Below are 19,253 nucleotides of genomic sequence, written 5' to 3'. Positions count from 1 at the left end.
TGTTACTGTGGGGATGTACTGCTTTACTATTGTTTATGTGCAATAAACCTTGAACTTTTTAACCTCTCCTGAAGCCTGAAATCCTAGTCATTCCTTCATCTGTATTAATATTTTTATGTCGGTTAGCGCACTTGAGAAAATGCGATCGGGTTTGTGCACGAGTAGGGTGTTTTTTTCCCACTTTTCACTCTCCATTGAAGTGTATGGGGGAATATGTTAACCCAGACGCAATATTAGAAGGTTGTATTTTTGCGCTCTTTGGATTAGCATGTGCGAAAACTTTTTACTTTCAACTTATAATTTGAAAGCTATCCGACGCACGCAAAAAAATTACTTCTAGCAGAGTTAACGCACGAGCAGGAGTGATAAATAGTGCTCCACAAGTAATCTAGCCCATTGTGTTTACAAAATCTCCATTGTTTGGGTTAAGTAAAAATACAAAATACCAAACTACAAGGACAGATTTGTATCTGGGTTAGGCTTGTGAAGCTGCTATGTGCTCTTTCAGTTTTCAGGACTGGTAAATACACAATTTTCAGACTTAAAGGAAAAGGTAAATAATGAAATTCATTTAGAAAGTTATTTTACTATACATAATTAAACTGATAGAAAAGCCAAAATTGAAGTGTGCATGAATACATTTCAATTTTAAACAGAAACAAATTTTACAATATATTACCAGCAGCAAAAATGATTCTAGTAAAAGTTACTACTGTTTCAGCAGCATACGCACGTATGCTACACGTGACTAGAGGATAAAATACCATGCCTGCTCCGAGAGCACACGAAGGTGTATGTTGCCTCAGTGAAGACTGTGTCATATAAGCCCCTGCTGATTCTCCGACAAGGAATGGTCTTGGAATGCTGATGCACAGGGCACTTACAGTATATGTGCGTATGACGCTAAAAAAACAACAGTAATAAGTGTTACTAGAAGATAATGCATACATCCTGCAAGACTGCCATGGGTTTTGAGGTCTGGCACGACACCAGTTTTAAGAGACGATATTAGCCCCACCCATGGACCACCCAGATTTACCCAGGGAACGTTGAATACTCTTACTGACCACCCAGGCTTGTCTGTGATTCACTATCTACACATGACTCCTCCCCTCTTCATGCAGCTCCACTGACACAATTATAACAACGGGACATTTTTAACCTCCTGAGTCCCTGAGAGTCAGAAATAAATGTTTGGATTTGGAATACACAGAAATGGAAGGTGAATAGTTATTAGCTATAGTATAATCCTGCACAAACGTGGAAGGGTGTAGTTAACTAGAAAGTTTTACTTAGATAACAAAGTTAAAAATAGCTTGAAAAAATAAAGTTGTGTACACCTTTAAATTTTAAAGAGTATAGCTAAATTATATTGTCACCAACAGTAAAACATAGCTTTTATTTGAACTTTTTAAAAGAAAATGAGGTGATAGTCATTACAATTCACACACAAAAATTGCCATTCAAACCATATTAAAAACACATTGTCTCAGTCTAGTTGGGTGATATTGTGCTATACACTGGGATTCTGAGAGTTAAATCAGTCACATAGGTGATTCAAATGAATCTATGCTAGCGACTAAAATCCTTCAATCCGGGAGATAAATTAACTTTTATCTATCTGTAAACTACAAACCATTGCTATGTATGAGGTTGTAGGCTGTTAGACAAGTAATTTAAAACATGGAGAAAAACTCCATTAGAGGCTCCCGCCATACTAAGCAGTGGTTTGTAGTTAACAGATAGATAAAAGTAAATTTAGCTCCCGGATTAAAAGGAGCTTAGTCGTTAGTATAGATCAGTGGTCTCAAAGTGCTGGCCCTGGGGCCATATGTGGCCCTCAAGATAGTTTAATCTGACCCTCCCTTTTTTATTAGGTAAGTTATTAATTGGCCCCATCAATTTTGTTAGGGTTCTAATCAGTGTAACAAGTCGCTCTTCCTATATAGGTACTGAAAAGATAAATATAACAACAAGAATGCATTGTCCATTGCAGACTCCCATTATGTACTGCTTGGATAAATGTCACTTTTTATTCAGTTCCAGAATGATCACTTTATTTGGCAAGAGAAATATTACACAACTGTGTATGTCTATTGAGGGCTACAACTCTCATCATGCACTACTACTTGGGTAAATGTCACTTCCAATTTCTAATATATCCAGATCATTCACTCTGTTCAAATGGCCCCCATGGGAGAAGAACACTTAACCAGTGGCCCCCAAATACAATGAGCTTGATACCCCTGTTATAGATTAATTTGAATCACCTATGTGACTGATTTAATGCACAGAATTCCAGTATATAGCACCATATCACCTCTGCACCAGATTATTCTAACAAGGCTGAGACAATGGGGGCATATTTATGATTGTGCGAGCGGAAATGATCCGATAAGCGGATCATGTCCGCTGCACATCGATAAATGCCGACTGCATACACTCTCGGAATTTATCATTGCACCAGCAGTTCTTGTGACCAACCGGCCGCTAGCAGGAGGTGTCAATCAAACTGATCATATTTGATCGGGTTGATTTCTGTCCGCCGCCTCAGAGAAGGCGGACAGGTTATGGAGCAGCGGTCTTTAGACCTCTGCTTCATAACTTCCGTTTCCGGCAAGCCGAAACACGGGCATCAAGCTCCGTACGGAGCTTGATAAATATGCCTCAATGTGTTTTTAATATGGTTTGAATGAGAATTTGTGTGTGCGAATTGTAATGACTATCACCTCATTTTCTTTTATTACGTTTAATAAAAGCTATGTTTTACTTTTAGTGACAATATAATTTAGCTATACTCTTTAAAGGTGTACACAACTTGCTTTTGTCAAGCTCTTTTTGACTTCGTTATCTAAATAAATATTTGGATGTATGTTAATGGAAGCATTTTGCAAAAATGTTTCAACTCAAAATTAAAATACACTCCTACATACAGTATGTTGACTTTTCTTACCCTTAGCATTTTATATTAGAATCTTTCTTTACCATTTTAAACAATATTTTATCTAAAATGAAAATCAGATCCCACAGCCTATATCCTTTAAAAAACAATAAAATAATCAGACAAAGATGCGCGAGCCAACAAAGCATTTGATGACTGTTTGATATTAGTATATAATAATTAGAGTAAACAAAAGTTTGTTTATTAGTTTTTTTAATTTTAAAGGGTATTATTTATTTTTTAAAGTTTTAAAATCAATAAAATTTAATTTATCAGACGTACCACTAGAAACAAAAACATCATTTTAAAGGGACAGTCAACACCAGAATTATTGTTGTTTTAAAAGATAGATAATCCCTTAATTACCCATTCCCCAGTTTTGCATAACCAACACAGTTATAATAATACAAGTTTTACCTCTGTAATTACCTTGTTTCTAAGCCTCTGCAAACTGCCCCCTTACTTCAGTTCTTTTGAAAGACATGCATTTTAGCCAATCAGTGATCTCTCCTCAGTAAATTCACGTGCATGAGCTCAATGTTATCTATATGAAACACATGGACTAACACCCTCTAGTAGTGAAAAACTGTCATATGCAGAGGCGGACTTCAAGGTCTAAGAAATTAGCATATAAACCTCCTAGGTTTAGCTTCCAACTAAGAATACCAAGAGAGCAAAGCAAAATTGGTGATAAAACTAAATTGGAAAGTTGTTTAAAATTACATGCCTTATTTGAATCATGAAATGTTTTTTTGGACTTGACTGTCCCTCTAAGAAACTGTTAAATGGACAGTCAATTTTAATAAATAAAATGTCATGTGATCAGGGGGCTGTCAGAAGATGCTTACTTACAAGTTAATCACAGAGGTAAAAAGTATATTAATAGTGTTGGTTATGCAAAACTGGGGAATGGGTAATTAAGGGATTATCTATCTTTTAAAACAACAAACATTCTGGTGTTGACTGTCCCTTTAAGATATCGCCTATTTGCATTCACATTTGTATCATAAATCGTTATGATATCTAAAATATATTTTGATTTAATGTGGGCAATATTTCACATTTATTTGATGTTTTTTGGTATAACATATGCTGAAGACCAGTCCAGGTGATAAATAACTTATTTTATTTAAACAAATTTAATCTTTTGAATCAAGATATTACGGTACTTTCAGAAAAAAAAAAGCTGTGTACTGGTGTTTGTAAATTCATTAAATGTCTTTATCTTTTTGTAATTAGACATGAACATGTTACATTTCCTGTTAAAGGGACATAAAAATGTCAAAATAAAATGTTATTTTTTGTTAGAAAAAGTGAGCAGCACATGCACATAGTCACATAACTAACTGTAAAAGGGGTTACACATAAAGTGATATAAAGGTATCGGCCTCAATTTATCAAGACTTCAACTAGCAATGCACCTGTGTCCATGGGTCAAAATACACACGTAATCTAGCTTTCTGATTTATCAAGATATGGATCCTATATGAAACAATATATCCAATATATATGACCATATATAGCCAACTCTGATTAAAGGGACAGTCAACACCAGAATTTTTGTTGTTTTAAAAGATAGATAATCCCTTAATTACCAATTCCCCAGTTTTGCATAACCAACACAGTTATAATTATACACGTTTTACCTCTGTGATTACCTTGTAACTAAGCCTCTGCAGACTGCCCCCTTATTTCAGTTCTTTTGACAGACTTGCAGTTTAGCCAATCAGAGCTGTCTCCATGGTAAATTCACGTGCATGAGCTCAATGTTATCTATATGAAACACGTGAACTTATGCCCTTTAGTGTTGAAAAAATGCATTAAGATTAGAGGCGGTCTTCAAGGTCTAAGAAATTAGCATATGAACATCCTAGGTTTAGTTTTCAACTAAGAATACCAAGAGAACAAAGCAAAATTGGTTAAAAAATTAAATTGGAAAGTTGTTTAAAATTACATGCCCTATTTGAAACATGAGTTTTTTTTTGGACTTGACTGTCCCTTTAAGTTATTAACATTTTCACTATCATCAGTGTTATTTTGTCTAATACTACACCCGGGTAGCAAATGTGTATTCGGCACCTGTCTTGTTACCAATGCCATAGGAAACAATAGAGTATCTGGAAGTCTTTATGAATATAAGGCACCCAGCCAATAGAAAGGAGTTCTATAATTAGTTACTTTGTGATTGGAGAAAGGAAGTCTTGGTATTTACAGTGGCAGCAACCTTTTTACTTAGAAGGCCAAAGAGACTCTTGCCCTACAGCAGAGGGAAGAAGTTATCTGTCGACAATGGCGCATAAGGGTCCCGAGATTATTTTTGCCTCATTGCGGTCTGGAAGCTCTCACAGAGCATGAAATATTCCAGAGATTCCGACTGTCAACGTAATCAATTATGATGATTTATTTTTTTTTAAATCAGATTCGGGCTTATTTAAAGGAACATTATAAACTAGATTTTTCTTTGCATAAAAGGTTTTGTAGATGATCAATTTATATAGCCCATACAGGTTTTTTTTTTTTTTTTTTTTTAAATTTATACTTTTGCTTATTTTTAAATAACATTGCTCTGATTTTCAGACTCCTAACCAAGCCCCAAAGGTTTAGGAGAATACTGACGTATACCTAGTCTAGCTTCTGTTTGTGTAAAGGGTCTTTTCATATGCAGAGGAAGGGGGAGTGGGGGGAGTGTATTTCCCACTTGCAGTGGGTGTTCCAGTAACCTTTTAAAGAGAGCTAAACTGGGAGCTTCTAAGTAAGTTTTTAAACGGTTTTATATTGGATTTTTAGATCAGTATCTGTTATTCTTTATAGTAGTGTCTATTACATGCAGTTATATGAAAATTGGTGTATACTGTCCCTTTAAAACTTGTGGCCTTCACAACAAGGGCTATTCCTGGTATGCGAAAAATGTTGCATTTTATGGCCAGCTGGTCTTTACAATCAGTGTTCAATGTTGTGGTCAAGTTAGCAAACATTCTCCAGCCACCTAAGGACTGTTTTAGATGTTATGTACATTATTTTCAAGCATCAAGTTTGTCTGTCAGAAGCACTGAAGGAATGGTAATGAGTTAAATAAAAAAAATTGTTTTGCATTGCTAGGATTCGAAATGTGTTAGAGATGATTGAAATTACACCTACTGCATTGAGACCTCCCAAGGAAATAGAGGAAATGTTATAATGTTTCAAAATAAAATAGTTTAATGAAAAAGAGCACTTCAGCTGTCCCTTCTACAAAGATCCAAGCATTTATATTACAGTTTATCGAATTTGCCTTAAAAATTAGCAAATATAAAGAAGGGGATGCTAAAAAAATTGACAGAGGGTAAACTTTTGTACTGTACATATACTAAAATACCTTTGCAAGGAATCACTATCAAACGGTCGTGATTTTCACAGTATAGTTGCTATTAAACATTTTATTTTACAGGAGATTGCATAATTGTGTCTCACAGAGTTAACTATTGCAATTCGTTTCCATCCGCACCGCTACAAACCCATCTAAAATGCATCTTTTCTGTTATATGAATGGCCAAACTGTACTATGTTTTTCTATCACTATATGGGCGTTTGACAATTTCACATTCTTTTAAACTACATTTATTTCTTGTGTTTGTTAAAGGCCCAGGTCCATTTTGGTGTGCAAAACACGTATAAATATTTTTTTACAGGATGTTAACTTCTTTTAAACTATAAATATTGACAAACTTCCTTGTTGCTTAGTATCTTTCTAAGAGACCCTTAAATTAGATTGCACAATTGTGAACGGGTTTTTATAGGGGACAGTACATATATTATTGAACTTGTAATCTGGAATGAGCATATGCACTGTTGTGAACGAGTTTGGATTTAGCGTGCATGGAGGCTCGTCCTCTATAAAAACCCATTCATGATACCTATAAAGTGGCATAGAAGTCAAAATTAAACTATTATGAATCTCTTGGAATCCTTTCCACACGACAGCATACAGAGGTAGACTCAGAAACATGTACATATGTTGAGGACTATATTTATATCTAAAACCAGTTTGTATTTAAAGGGCCATAATAGTCGAAAAACGGAATGCTCTGCAGGTCCCAAGCCGAACTCCTACTGTGTGTTTAATCCTTTTGCAGGGGGTTAAACACACAGTTGTGTAATGTCAATAGTCTTAAAATTACATGCTTTAGCAAATTAATTTTTCTAATTAATGGCCCTTTAAAGGGATAGTCTACTCCAGAATTTTATTGCTTAAAAAGATAGATAATCCCTTTATTACCCTTTCCCCAGTTGTGGATAGCCAACATGGCTATATTAATATACATTTTACGTCTGTGATTACCTTGTTTCTAAGCCTCTATAGACTACCCCTTATTTCAGTTCTTTTGACAGCCTTGCATTCAAGCAATCAGTGCTGACTCATAAATAACTCAGGAGAATTGCCTGGTATTTCGGGGCTGGACTGACCATGTCGGCGGGATCAGACTGATATACTACAGGAAAGTTTTCCTCTGTGAAAAGCACAATTGGGCAGAAAGAAGCTACTACCAGGTGGCAACCGGGCCATAGAACAAGCTATTGATGCAGCTGTTCGTTACTGGCAGACTGCTTCTCATTCTGTTTTGCATTCATAAATAACTCAACGGGAGTGAGCACAATGTTTTCTATATGGCACTGTTTATATGTTAAAAACTGTCAAAATGCAGAGATAAGAGGCGGCTTCAATGGCTTAGAAATTAGCATATAGTCCAACCTAGGTTTAGCTTTCAACAAAGAATACCAAGAGAACAAAGCAAATTTAATGCTAAAAGTCAATGGGATTGCTGTTTAAAATTACATGCCCTATCTGAATCATTAAAGTTTAATATTAAATAGACTGTCCTTTTAAATTATGGTGAGTGAAAGACTCAGCTATATATGATCTTCTGAGTGTAGCAGTTACAAACTTTGTTGCAAATACAATCTTTTAGAAACACGGCTCAAATGATTTATCAACAAAAATCCTCAGACTTTCATGGCAAACTCTGTAGAAAAAAAAATGTGTTACACTTTTCTAAAGGATTGTGATCACCTCCATAGTTATATGCAAACAATACAAGAGGATTATTACATACAATAATAAAATATAAAAGGTATTAGGACATTTTCCTTTTGCAACTGTATATCCCTTTAATCCTATACATTTAATTTCTTTTTTAGCAATAATAATGTATTAGCTCACCTACTTCTAAAGTGCTTATTACACAGTGTTCAATCACCATTTTGTTTAAAGGGATATGAAACCCAGAATTTTTATTTCAATATTCAGATAGAGCATGCAATTTTAAACAACTTTACAATTTACTTCTATTATTATTTTGTCTTTGTTCTTTTGGTATCCTTTGTTAAAAAAAAGCAGGGATGTATGCTTAGGAGCCAGGCCATTTCTGGAGCACTATATGGCAACCGTTTTCCAAGAATGTTATCCATTTGCAAAAGCACTAGATGGCAGAACTATGCAATATAGTGCTCCAGATGCCTACCTAGGTATGTCTTCAAAACAGAATATCATGGGAATTAAGCAAATTTGATAATAGAAGTCAATTGGAAACTTTTTTTTAAAAATGATACGCTCTGTCTGAATCACAAAAGCAATGTTTTGGGTTTCATATCTCTTTAATTGACCACAAAGGAGGCTATATCACTTGCCAATCATTTCTATGTATCAATCCAACTGTAGGTAAATGAAGCAAGAAATAATACCTTAATCTATGAAGACATAAAGTAAATAATCTAAGCTGGCTTTATTCTCAGACATATTTACAGCACATAATTGCGCATGTAATTAGTATATTTGGAGGCTTTTGTGGTAAAGTGGTAGAACTCAGTTGCAATATGTAGAGTGCGTAACTGTTGACATTGATCAAAAAACCATAATGCAGGTTGGTATTTTAACGATACAGGGAGGACATTTAAAAAAATCAAATCAGAGAAGAAGAAAAAATAAAATCCTGTGCTATTCCTCTGACATATTGATACAGTAGTGTGTTGGGTATTGCCAATCATATAATGCACAAGCTGAATTATTAAGTTCAGGCTTTAGATCCCAACAAAATATAATTACAATAACATTTTTTGTCTCTATGACAAGATAGAAGTGACACCGCACAAGAACAACTATGTGTATTACTGGCAATCATGGGGGCTGTTAAAACACGGATGAGTTGAGTGTTTTACGTGTCTAGAACTGATGAGTTTAGCAAGCAGGACAAAATCTGTGTGTTTTTTACAGGTAACCATAAGCTTGTAAATTATATATGGTGGGGTCAAGAGTAGGGTCCTATGGTAGAGCCATTGTTTGACCCCACCTCCCACCCATACCAATTTACAGGTGGTCTAATATGCTTGTGACAGCCCTATTCTCAAGAGGAAGCAAAAAAAAAAACCTCAGTAAATTGCTGTATATTAATGTGCTCTCCCAGGAACATTGGCCAAGTAAAACGGACATCTAAAATACCAATTACTTGGACAAATCTCCAACTGCCATTTTCATCAATAAAAACAAAAGTGAGGATCTTAATCAAGAATAAACAAATGTCCCTATTTGCAGAATTTCCCTTAGACCCACTCACAAACTGCATAGAGATGTCCACAAACTGCCCTGGCACACCCACAAACTGTCCAGACACATCCACTGACCACTCAGAAACACCAACAATCCCATACACTATACACTTAGGACCCACCCCCTCTGACACAGCCTTATTCCCAGCCACAAACGTTGGGAGGTATGGAAATGTATGTCTGGAAATAGGTTTAGTGGTGGGAATACGAAATTTTAGTAAACAGGTTCTGGTGGGATTCAAAAATTTTAGCAACAGGTTCTCTAACTTCAATAATACAGAACTTATACACTTTCTACATTTTAAAAACATGTTCTCTAGACCAGTGTTTTTCAACCAGTGTGCCGTGGCACACTAGTGTGCTGTGAGAGATCCTCAGGTGTGCCATGGCAGACTGACAACAGTGTGACATATTTTTTAAACTTTGCTTGTTTTTTACTCCCAGTGCAGGGGTAGTTTGTAGGAGGCATGGCATAACAGCACAATACATACAGTATGTGTGTGTTTGTGTGTATGTGTGTATATATATATGCTGTATTAGGCTACAATGTGTGATTTTTTTTAAATTTTGGGATGGTGGTGTGCCACGGCAAAAAAAAGGTTAAAAATCACTGCTCTAGACTTTCTAAATTTTAGGATTAGGTTCTAAAGAACTGGTGAGAACAGGCTGAATGCCACCACTGGTAGGTTGGTATTTCAGAGAGAGTATCCCTTCTGTATGGAACCAGATGTATATGGTATAGGATGATTATTCTCTATGAAAAACAGTAAGCTAAAAGAAACAGCACCTTTGGGGGAACAGTGGCACAATCCCATATAGCAAACTACTTAGATTGTTTTCCCCAGCTGCAACCCTCATCTGTTCTAAAGTGTATAAATAATAACTAACACAATACTTAAAACACAAATTACAAATAAATAATAACTATCTGTGATGCTCACTACATAAGTGTACATAATTCTTCTGTCCAATTTTATCACAGTTTATGATTTTTTTATAAGAAAATAAATGTTTCCTTGTAAATGAGCACTAAAAACTAGCTATACATTACAGAGACTATTGTGTCCTCAAATCAATCTTTCCTGATTTCAAAAAGCATGTGCTAAATGTTTATACTTTCTGAATGGGTATATGAATTTGGCTGTAATTTGGAACTTCAAACCCTGAAAAATGTGAGTTAAATAATTTCTGTACATTTTGAGTAATAATGATGTGAAGAGAGTTATATTTCAGTATAACTGTAAGGACTTGTTTAGTGATCTGGAACCCAGAATGTAGGAAAATATGTTCATTTTCCCTTAAAGGGACATAAAAGTGCAAATGAAAAGTGCTCTAATATGTTATATGCAAATAATAGTGCAATAATAAAATGCTCTATGTGTTTAACCCCTGAAAAGGAGTTAAAAACATAGGTAAAGAACAGCAATGTAGTACTGGGATATATAGCAACTGATCACATTTTGTGAACCAATGAAGAGAGGCATCTGTGTGTATCCACCAATTCCCAGCTAGCTCCCAGTAGTGCACTGATGCTCCTGAGACTAGGTATGCTTTTCAAAAAAGGATACCAAAACAACAATGTAAATTTGATAATAGAAGAAAAAAAAAAGTCTGTAGAAACTACATACGCTATCTGAATCAAAGGTTCATTTTGACTGTCATCTTCTTTAAACCACTCTAAAAGATTTTTTTTTTTTTATCCAATAAGGTTGCATAATTTAAAGGACCCACAGGTCAACACAGTAGATTTGTATAATCAACAAATGCAAGATAAGACAATGTAACAGCACTGAACTTCAAATGAGTAGTAGATTTTTTTTCTGACAATTTTAAGTTATGTCTTTTTCCACTCCCCCTGTACCATGTGACAGCCATCAGCCAATCACAAATGCATACACACTTATTCTTGCACATGCTCAGTAGGAGCTGATGACTCAAAAAGTTTAAATATAAAAAGACTGTGCATATTTTGTTAATGGAAGTAAATTGGAAAGTTGTTTAAAATGGCATGCTCTATCTGAATAATGAATGTTTAATTTTGATTGAGTGTCCCTATAATATGGTTGAAGGTTTGTGGGACTTAAAACACAAATACTAGTATAATGTGAGTAGTGTTTGGTTTTTGCCTTTTTAAAATAAAAATAAATAAATAAATTTATATATTTATATATTTATATATATTTACCTGAAAAGGTATTGACTTTGTAAAGGTCTTGTACTTAACGGGACAGCCTACACCAGAATTTTATTGTTTAAAAAGATAGATAATCCCTTTATTACCCATTCCCTAGTTTTGCATAACCAACATGGTTATATTAATAAACTTTTTACCTCTGTTATTAACTTGTATCTAAGTCTCTGCAGACTGCCCCCTTATTTCAGTTCTTTTGACAGACTTGCATTTTAGCCAATCAGTGCCGACTCCTAGGTAGCTCCACGTGCATGAGCACAATGTTATCTATATGGCACACATGAACTAACACCCTTTAGTTGTGAAAAACAGTCAAAATGCATTCAGATAAAAGGCAGCCTTCAAGGGCTAAGAAATATGCATATGAGCCTCCTATGAGCTTTCAACTAAGTATACCAAGAAAACAAAGCAAAATTTATGATAAATGTAAATTGGAAAGTTGTTTAAAATTGCATGCCCTATCTGAATCATAAAAGTTTATTTCTGACTAGACTGTCCCTTTAAGCCATGAATACGCTATTGGTTGATTTGTTGAAAGGATTCATGTACAGAGAGCAATGTGTTAAACAAAATGATTATTTCAGTGCACATGACACAAGAACCATTAAACTAACAATTTACAACACACTTTGCTTTTTTTGCCTGGGGATAGTTTAAGACGCATGTTATAAATAAAACAAGGAATGTGGTACATAGTTTGAATAATTTGTTACTGGGATACAGTGCAGTTTTAATGCAGAAAGGAAAATAACAATATGTATAATGATTAGTTACTTCTATGGCACAGATTGGCATGAAGTTATAAATGTTACTGCCTGGTACATCAGCAATATACATTAAATCCTTTCTTATAATTGTGTATGTAGTTGTTAGAGATTTATACCTGTAACAGAATATGATGACGGTGTGTGATCATTCAATAAATAAATATACAGCAAGAAACAGAGTTGGAGAAAAGTATATATAATTTTAGTTATGTCACTAATTTAAATAGCAAAATAAAGAATGCCACTGATGCTTTATAAATCTATAAATACATGCAATAATGAGATTACAGGGAAAGCCTCTACTTGAATGTCAATCACAACATACATTTAAAGCTAAAATTGGAACATGTGCATTTTTTTTAAAGGGACAGTCTACAATAGAATGTTTATTGTCTTAAAAGATAGATAATCCATTTATTACACATTCCGAAGTGTTGCACAACCAACACAGTTATATTAATATACTATTTACCTCTGTGATTACCTTGTATCTAAGCATCTTCTGACAGCCCACTAATCACATGACTATTATCTATTGACTTGCATTTAGTACTGTGTTGTGCTAACTCTTAAACAACTTCTCAGGCGTGAACACGTTATCTATATGGCCCACATGAACTAGCAGTCTACTGTTGTAAAAAGCAAATAAAAAAGCATGTGATAAGAGGCTGTCTGTAGTGGCTTAGAAACAGGCAGAAATTTAGAGGTTTAAATGTTATAAAGTATATTAATATAACCATGTCGGTTGTGCAAAGCTGGGGAATGGGTAGTAAAGGCGCTATCTTTTTAAACAATAACAATTTTAGTGTAGACTGTCCCTTTAAAAGTAAAGTTGTATAACAAATAGGCCTTGGGGGTCATAATAAGATCTACTGCATCCCCAGACTATATAAGAGCAGTAACAAAACAAAGGGAGGCTGGCGTGTTGCTCTGAGAGGTATACCTAGGGACTTTTTTATATGCTAGCTAGCTTTATCCCTTGGGGACTTTGCGAGTTGTATGGAAGCGATGTGCAGCCCGATGGTTGTAGCTCAACTGCAGAAGTCGGTACTGAACTGTGCAATTTAATATTATGTGCCCCTCAATGTTTTATGCTCACAATTTTTATTATTTTTTGTCATTTTGTATGTATAGTTTTGTGTATATCTGTTCTAAGGTCATTGGGCCTAAGCCAGTCATCGGCATATTTTCTATAGGAATCTAATTAAAATTTATTTTTTCCTAAGAGATAACTGTGTGCAGTTTTCCTTCTTTTAAAGTGACAGTAATATATGTCCCTTTACTTTCAATGTATATATATATATATATATATATATATATATATATATATATATATATATATTTAAAAAAGGCAGCATAAATAGAAATTGTATCTAGCGTGCCAGAAAAATAGTTAAAAACACAACTCTGTAACTGTGACTTGTATAAAGTACTTCAATGTTGCTGATTTTAGGTAGTTTTATCACATATGAGGAGGAGGGGAAAAATCAACGATATTGGGTAAATATAAGAGCCTCTATTTAGGAACTGTGTCCTGTATTGCCCTATATTAGGGTAGATAAGCCACCTTGGACGCGTATATGTGAAACGCGACCGCGTCAGGGGCTTCGTGTTTATTTTAACTGCACTCTTAATTTCAAAACTATCTACTAATTGATAAGTTTATTTGTTGTTGTAACATTTGGGACATATTGTGGGAAGGATGGGGGAAGGGATTTATAGCATATTTAGTGTAAAAAAGTTGTTTATCTACCTTAATATAGGGCAATACAGGACACAGTTCCTAAATAGAGGCTCTTATATTTACCCAATAGCGTTGATTTTTTCCCCTTCTCCTCATATGTGATAAACAACCTAAAATCAGCAACATTGAAGTACTTTATACAAGTCACAGTTACAGAGTTGTGTTTTTAACTATTTTTCCGGCACGCTAGATACAACTTCTATTTATGCTGCCTTTTTTAACTATAACTAGTAAAAGTTCAATTTTAAGTGGAAAAATATAAACTTTATATGTAGAAAGAGCATACTTTTCCCTATTCTCTTAATAGGGTGTTTTCTTTATATAAGATCAGTACCCGTTTGTTTTTCTTTATAACTGTGCCTGACTGTGGGTTCACACCACTACACCCCTCTCACTGTTCACAACACGTGTGACACAACTAATCTACTGGATTAATCACCTGCCCTGCAATGATAATCACAATCTGAGGTCCACCCAAACAGGGTTATTCTTGAGTTATAAAAAAAGCATTTACTGATGAAACAGATGATAACCTCCTATTAGTGCACATCTTTCTTTACCAGTATGTTTACTTATGATGTGTTTTGCCTTCCTGCTATATTTATTGTGCAGCTTATGCACTCCTGCATAGCATACAACCACTTCACAAGGTTATTACACCTGGACCAGAGCATCTATAATAATATTTGCTGCTGATAAGGCCCCCTTACATGACAAGCAGTCTTTTATTGTCCTTTACTGGACATCATGGCACAAGGTGGAACTATGGGTCTCAGGCTGCATTGAAAAGGAAAAGCCCTTAGGGAAAGCATATTCTGGTTAAGATAAGAAATTACTCTCATATGGGACAATTCATTTTTCTTTCACAATTCAAATAGAGTACAGGTAGCCCTCAGTTTACACCGGGGTTAGGTTCCAGAAGGAATGGTTGTAAATCGAAACCGTTGTAAATTGAAACCCAGTTTATAATGCAAGTCAATGGGAAGTGAGGGAGTTAGGTTCCAGGGCCCTCTCAAAATACATTATTTTTAAAGCTTTGAAATGAAGACTTTAAATGCTATACATCATTATAAACCTAATAAAATAATCACACAACACAGAATATATAATTAAACTAAGTTAAATGAACAAAAACATTTGCTAAACAGCATTATAAACCTAATAAGATAATCACACAACACAGACTTCACTTGCATTTTTCTGCAAACAGTTCTTTCTATGCATTCCAACCTGGACTGATTAATAAACAGGAGGATCTTGTTCCTTTGAAATCTGCTTGATACCTCAGGTCTGGTTAAACTGATTAATTTCAGCTTGCTTGGCTTTGCTGCAACTCAAGCGGACAGCTCCACCTACTGGCTATTTTAATAAATGCACTGCTTCTCAATGCTTTTCAATAGCAGTCACATGACTGGAAAAAAAGGTTGTTATTCTGAAACGGTGTAAATTGAACCGTTGTAAAATGAGGGCCACCTGTATACATTTATTAAAAAAAAAAAAAAAAAAAAAAAAAAAAAAAAAAAAAAAACAACCACAAAAATACTTTCCAATTTAATTTTCTAGGTGTGATCATCATTGTTAAACAGCATACCTAGGTAGGCTCAGAAGTGTGCACCTATCTGGAGCTCTATATGGCAGCAGTTTTGCAACAGTGTTTGATCAATAGCAGCAGTGTTTGCAACAATGAATAGAATCTAGTGCTCAAAAGTGTATAACACTGTTACAAACTTTGTTAAATTGTTCTATCAAGATAACAAAGCCAATTTAATAATAAAAGTCCTTTTTTAATTGTATACTCTACCTCAATCAACATTTTTGAATTTCATGTCCATTTAATTTTTGAGACTAATGACTTATGGTTGGGTTTAGTCTTTAGTGGAAGGAAAGATGGATAGCGCTTGCTGATTGGTGTCTAAATGTAGCCACTAATCAGCAAGTGATACCCAGGTCAGGTGCTAAACCAATAATGGCCTGTTTCCTAAAGCTTATATTCCTGCTTTTTCAAATAAAGATAGCAACGGAACAAAGAAAAATTGATAATAGGAGTGAATTAGAAAGTTGCTTAGAATTGCATGTTCTGTGTTAATCATGAAAGATAAAATGTGGGTATAGTATCCCTTTAATTCTTGGACCCAGGCAGCACAATGTATTGAGTTGTCCCTGACTTTATTCCAAACAAGTTTCCTGGACATTATTGAGTCATCTTACTGCTAGAGCACAGACAACCTCATGAAAGTAATTCTGCATGGGGAATGTCATTGTGTAAACACTGTCAGCATAGTATCAACATTTCAAAACTACAAGCTTCACCCTTATTAGACTAGCACTGTCAGTCTCACCCCCTGGTCCAGCACTACCCTCCCTTCCCCTCCGTACATCAGTCATTACATTTTAACCTCACTAATTCTGGTTAAGCACTCAAAGCCTCTCCTCATTATAGCCATACAAGTCTATTGTGACTGACTCAGTCAATCCTCCCCTGGTTGTGTAAAGATTGATAAGCTTTGCACGATGTGACAACTATGCTGCCACCAGACCAGTCCACACTCAGCACTGACAGTTTCTCCCAATTACATCAATAATGCCAGACTGTCTTTACAGTATGAATATTGACAAACTCTCTCAGTGGGTCCCTGGGAATCACCCATGATCTTTCAACCCAAGCTGTTTGATCTGTAACAGTATTTACCATCTGCTGAATAAAAGACTTTTAAACTGCAAAATCGTAGAGGTGCCTCTATTTCTTTACATTGGAAACTCTCTCACTGTAACATCACTGCCAGCCTGTGCTTGCAGCAGCAGCAACACTGATTGCCAGTCTCCCCTGAATCATGTGCTTGCAGCAGCAACACTGATTGCCAGTCTCCCCTGAAGCCTGTGTTTGCAGCAGCAACACTGATTGCCAGTCTCCCCTGGAGCCTGTTTGCAGCAGCAGCATCACTGATTGCCAGTCTCCCCTGAAGCCTGCGTTTGCAGCAGCAGCAACACTGATTGCCAGTCTCCCCTGAAGCCTGCGTTTGCAGCAGCAGCAACACTGATTGCCAGTCTCCCCTGAAGACTGTTTGCAGCAGCAGCAGCAGCAGCATCACTGATTGCCAGTCTCCCCTGAAGCCTGAGTTTGCAGCAGCAGCAACACTGATTGCCAGTCTCCCCTGAAGCCTGCGTTTGCAGCAGCACTGATTGCCAGTCTCCCCTGAAGCCTGTGTTTGCAGCAGCAACACTGATTGCCAGTCTCCCCTGAAGCCTGTGTTTGATGCAGCAACACCGATTGCCAGTCTCCCCTGAAGCCTGTGTTTGATGCAGCAACACTGATTGCCAGTCTCCCCTGAAGCCTGTGTTTGATGCAGCAACACTGATTGCCAGTCTCCCCCGAAGCCTGTGCTTGCAGCAGCAACACTGATTGCCAGTCTCCCATAACTTCATCAGCACTACCATTTTCCCCTAAAATGATCAATATATTCAGTCTGTACCCACAGCATCTGCCAGCCTCCTCTTAGATTATCACCCATGCCAACCTCCCCTGCTCGTATCACCTGTGCCATCCTCCCCTGCTCGTATCACCTGTGCCAAACTCGCCTCACTGTATCACCAGTGCCAACCTCCCTTAACTGTACCACCCGTGCCAACCTTCCCTCACAGTATCACCCGTGCCCACCTCCCCTCACTGCATTACCCGGCCGTGCCAACCTCCCCTCACTATATAACCCATGCCAGCCTCCATTCAGTTTACCAACACGGCCATGAGTGCACAATAATGACAGTTTCCTTATACAGTCTGGTTGGTTACCTGACACGCTCTTTCTCTCCTCTCCTCAGTTCCTCGTCCCTATTCATCACCTCCAGGATCTTTCTGGCTTCCTCCTCCTCTAGAAAGCTCAGATCCAGCATGCCTGTTGCTGCTTTATTCATTTTCCTTGCGGGGAAGTACATTAACCCTTTATCAGACTTTTGTTTTTTTACTTTTCCCTTCTTGTCTTGGCTTTAGTTATCCTGGCACAACTCCGACATGGCTTCTTTCGTTGCCAGCATTATCCCCGAGCCAATAGTAACCCCACACAAGAAGTGCCAGATTGTGTAATGCTCGCCGTGCTCTAAGCCACCTGCACCCTCAGGCTGTACACGCCCGTAGAATGACAGGCTAACCGGCCAATCACCGCAGAGTACGGAGCACAAGGCTTTCACAGGAGCCAATCACATATCAGGGTGTGTGATGCCGCACAGGTTTACTCTGACAGCTATGCAGTTTGTCAAATGGATAACTACACACCTGACACGCAGAAAGCGACACCGATTAATTCAGTGTAAAGAAAACAAACTAGAGTAGTTGTGCTTTTCTCACTTTTAACTTAAAAAATGAAGTGATTTTACTCATAATCTATTACAAGAAGAAAGATCAAAAATATTTAAACAAAATCACCTACATAACATATTAAATTATGTTGCTTAAAGGGACACTGCACCCAAAAATTTTCTTTCGTGATTCAGATTGAGCATGAAATTTTAAGTAACTTTCTAATTTACTCCTATTATTAAATTTTCTTCATTCTCTTGGTATCTTTATTTGAAATGCAAGAATGTAAGTTTAGATGCCGGCCCATTTTTGGTGAACAACCTGGGTTGTCCCTGCTGATTGGTGGATAAATTCATCCACCAATAAAAAAGTGCTGTCCAGAGTACTAAAACAAAAAAAAAGCTTAGATGCCTTCTTTTTCAAATCATGATAGCAAGAGAACGAAGAAAAATTGATAATACAGTAGGAGTAAATTAGAAAGTTGCTTAAAATTGCATGCTCTTTCTGAATTACAAAAGAAAAATTTGGGTTCAGTGTCCCTTTAAAGAAAGGCAGCAGAGCAGTTTAGACCCCCCCCCCCCCCACACACACACACACATTAGTAAAGACTTTGCTGTTAATAAACTGATAAAATGCAAATGACAATTCTTTAAAACCAAAAAAAGAAATCATTCTGTATAAGATTTTGTGAGTTGTGAAATATTACTTTGATATATACACCATTTACTATAGTTTGCTTC

At 36.2% G+C, this 19,253-nt stretch overlaps 1 protein-coding gene across 2 annotated transcripts in view; it reads right to left on the bottom strand.

The window, feature by feature from the left end:
• The window catches only part of EXPH5 (exophilin 5), a 262,162-nt gene extending 243,840 nt beyond the window's left edge, over positions 1-18,322 (bottom strand). For both annotated transcript variants that reach the window (XM_053708543.1, XM_053708542.1), the window contains exon 1: positions 18,010-18,322. Coding sequence is in view for 1 of the 2 variants with exons in the window: in XM_053708542.1 (XP_053564517.1) it covers positions 18,010-18,152 (143 nt within the window). In the remaining variant the exon portion in view is untranslated. The remainder of the gene's footprint in view (positions 1-18,009) is intronic.
• Between the last annotated feature and the right edge of the window lie 931 nt (positions 18,323-19,253).

The sequence above is a fragment of the Bombina bombina genome, chromosome 3, assembly GCF_027579735.1.
Source record: "Bombina bombina isolate aBomBom1 chromosome 3, aBomBom1.pri, whole genome shotgun sequence".
In the NCBI taxonomy this organism is placed as follows: domain Eukaryota; kingdom Metazoa; phylum Chordata; class Amphibia; order Anura; family Bombinatoridae; genus Bombina; species Bombina bombina.
Note: the sequence above shows the minus strand (reverse complement) of the source record. Positions and strands in the feature narration are given on the sequence as shown.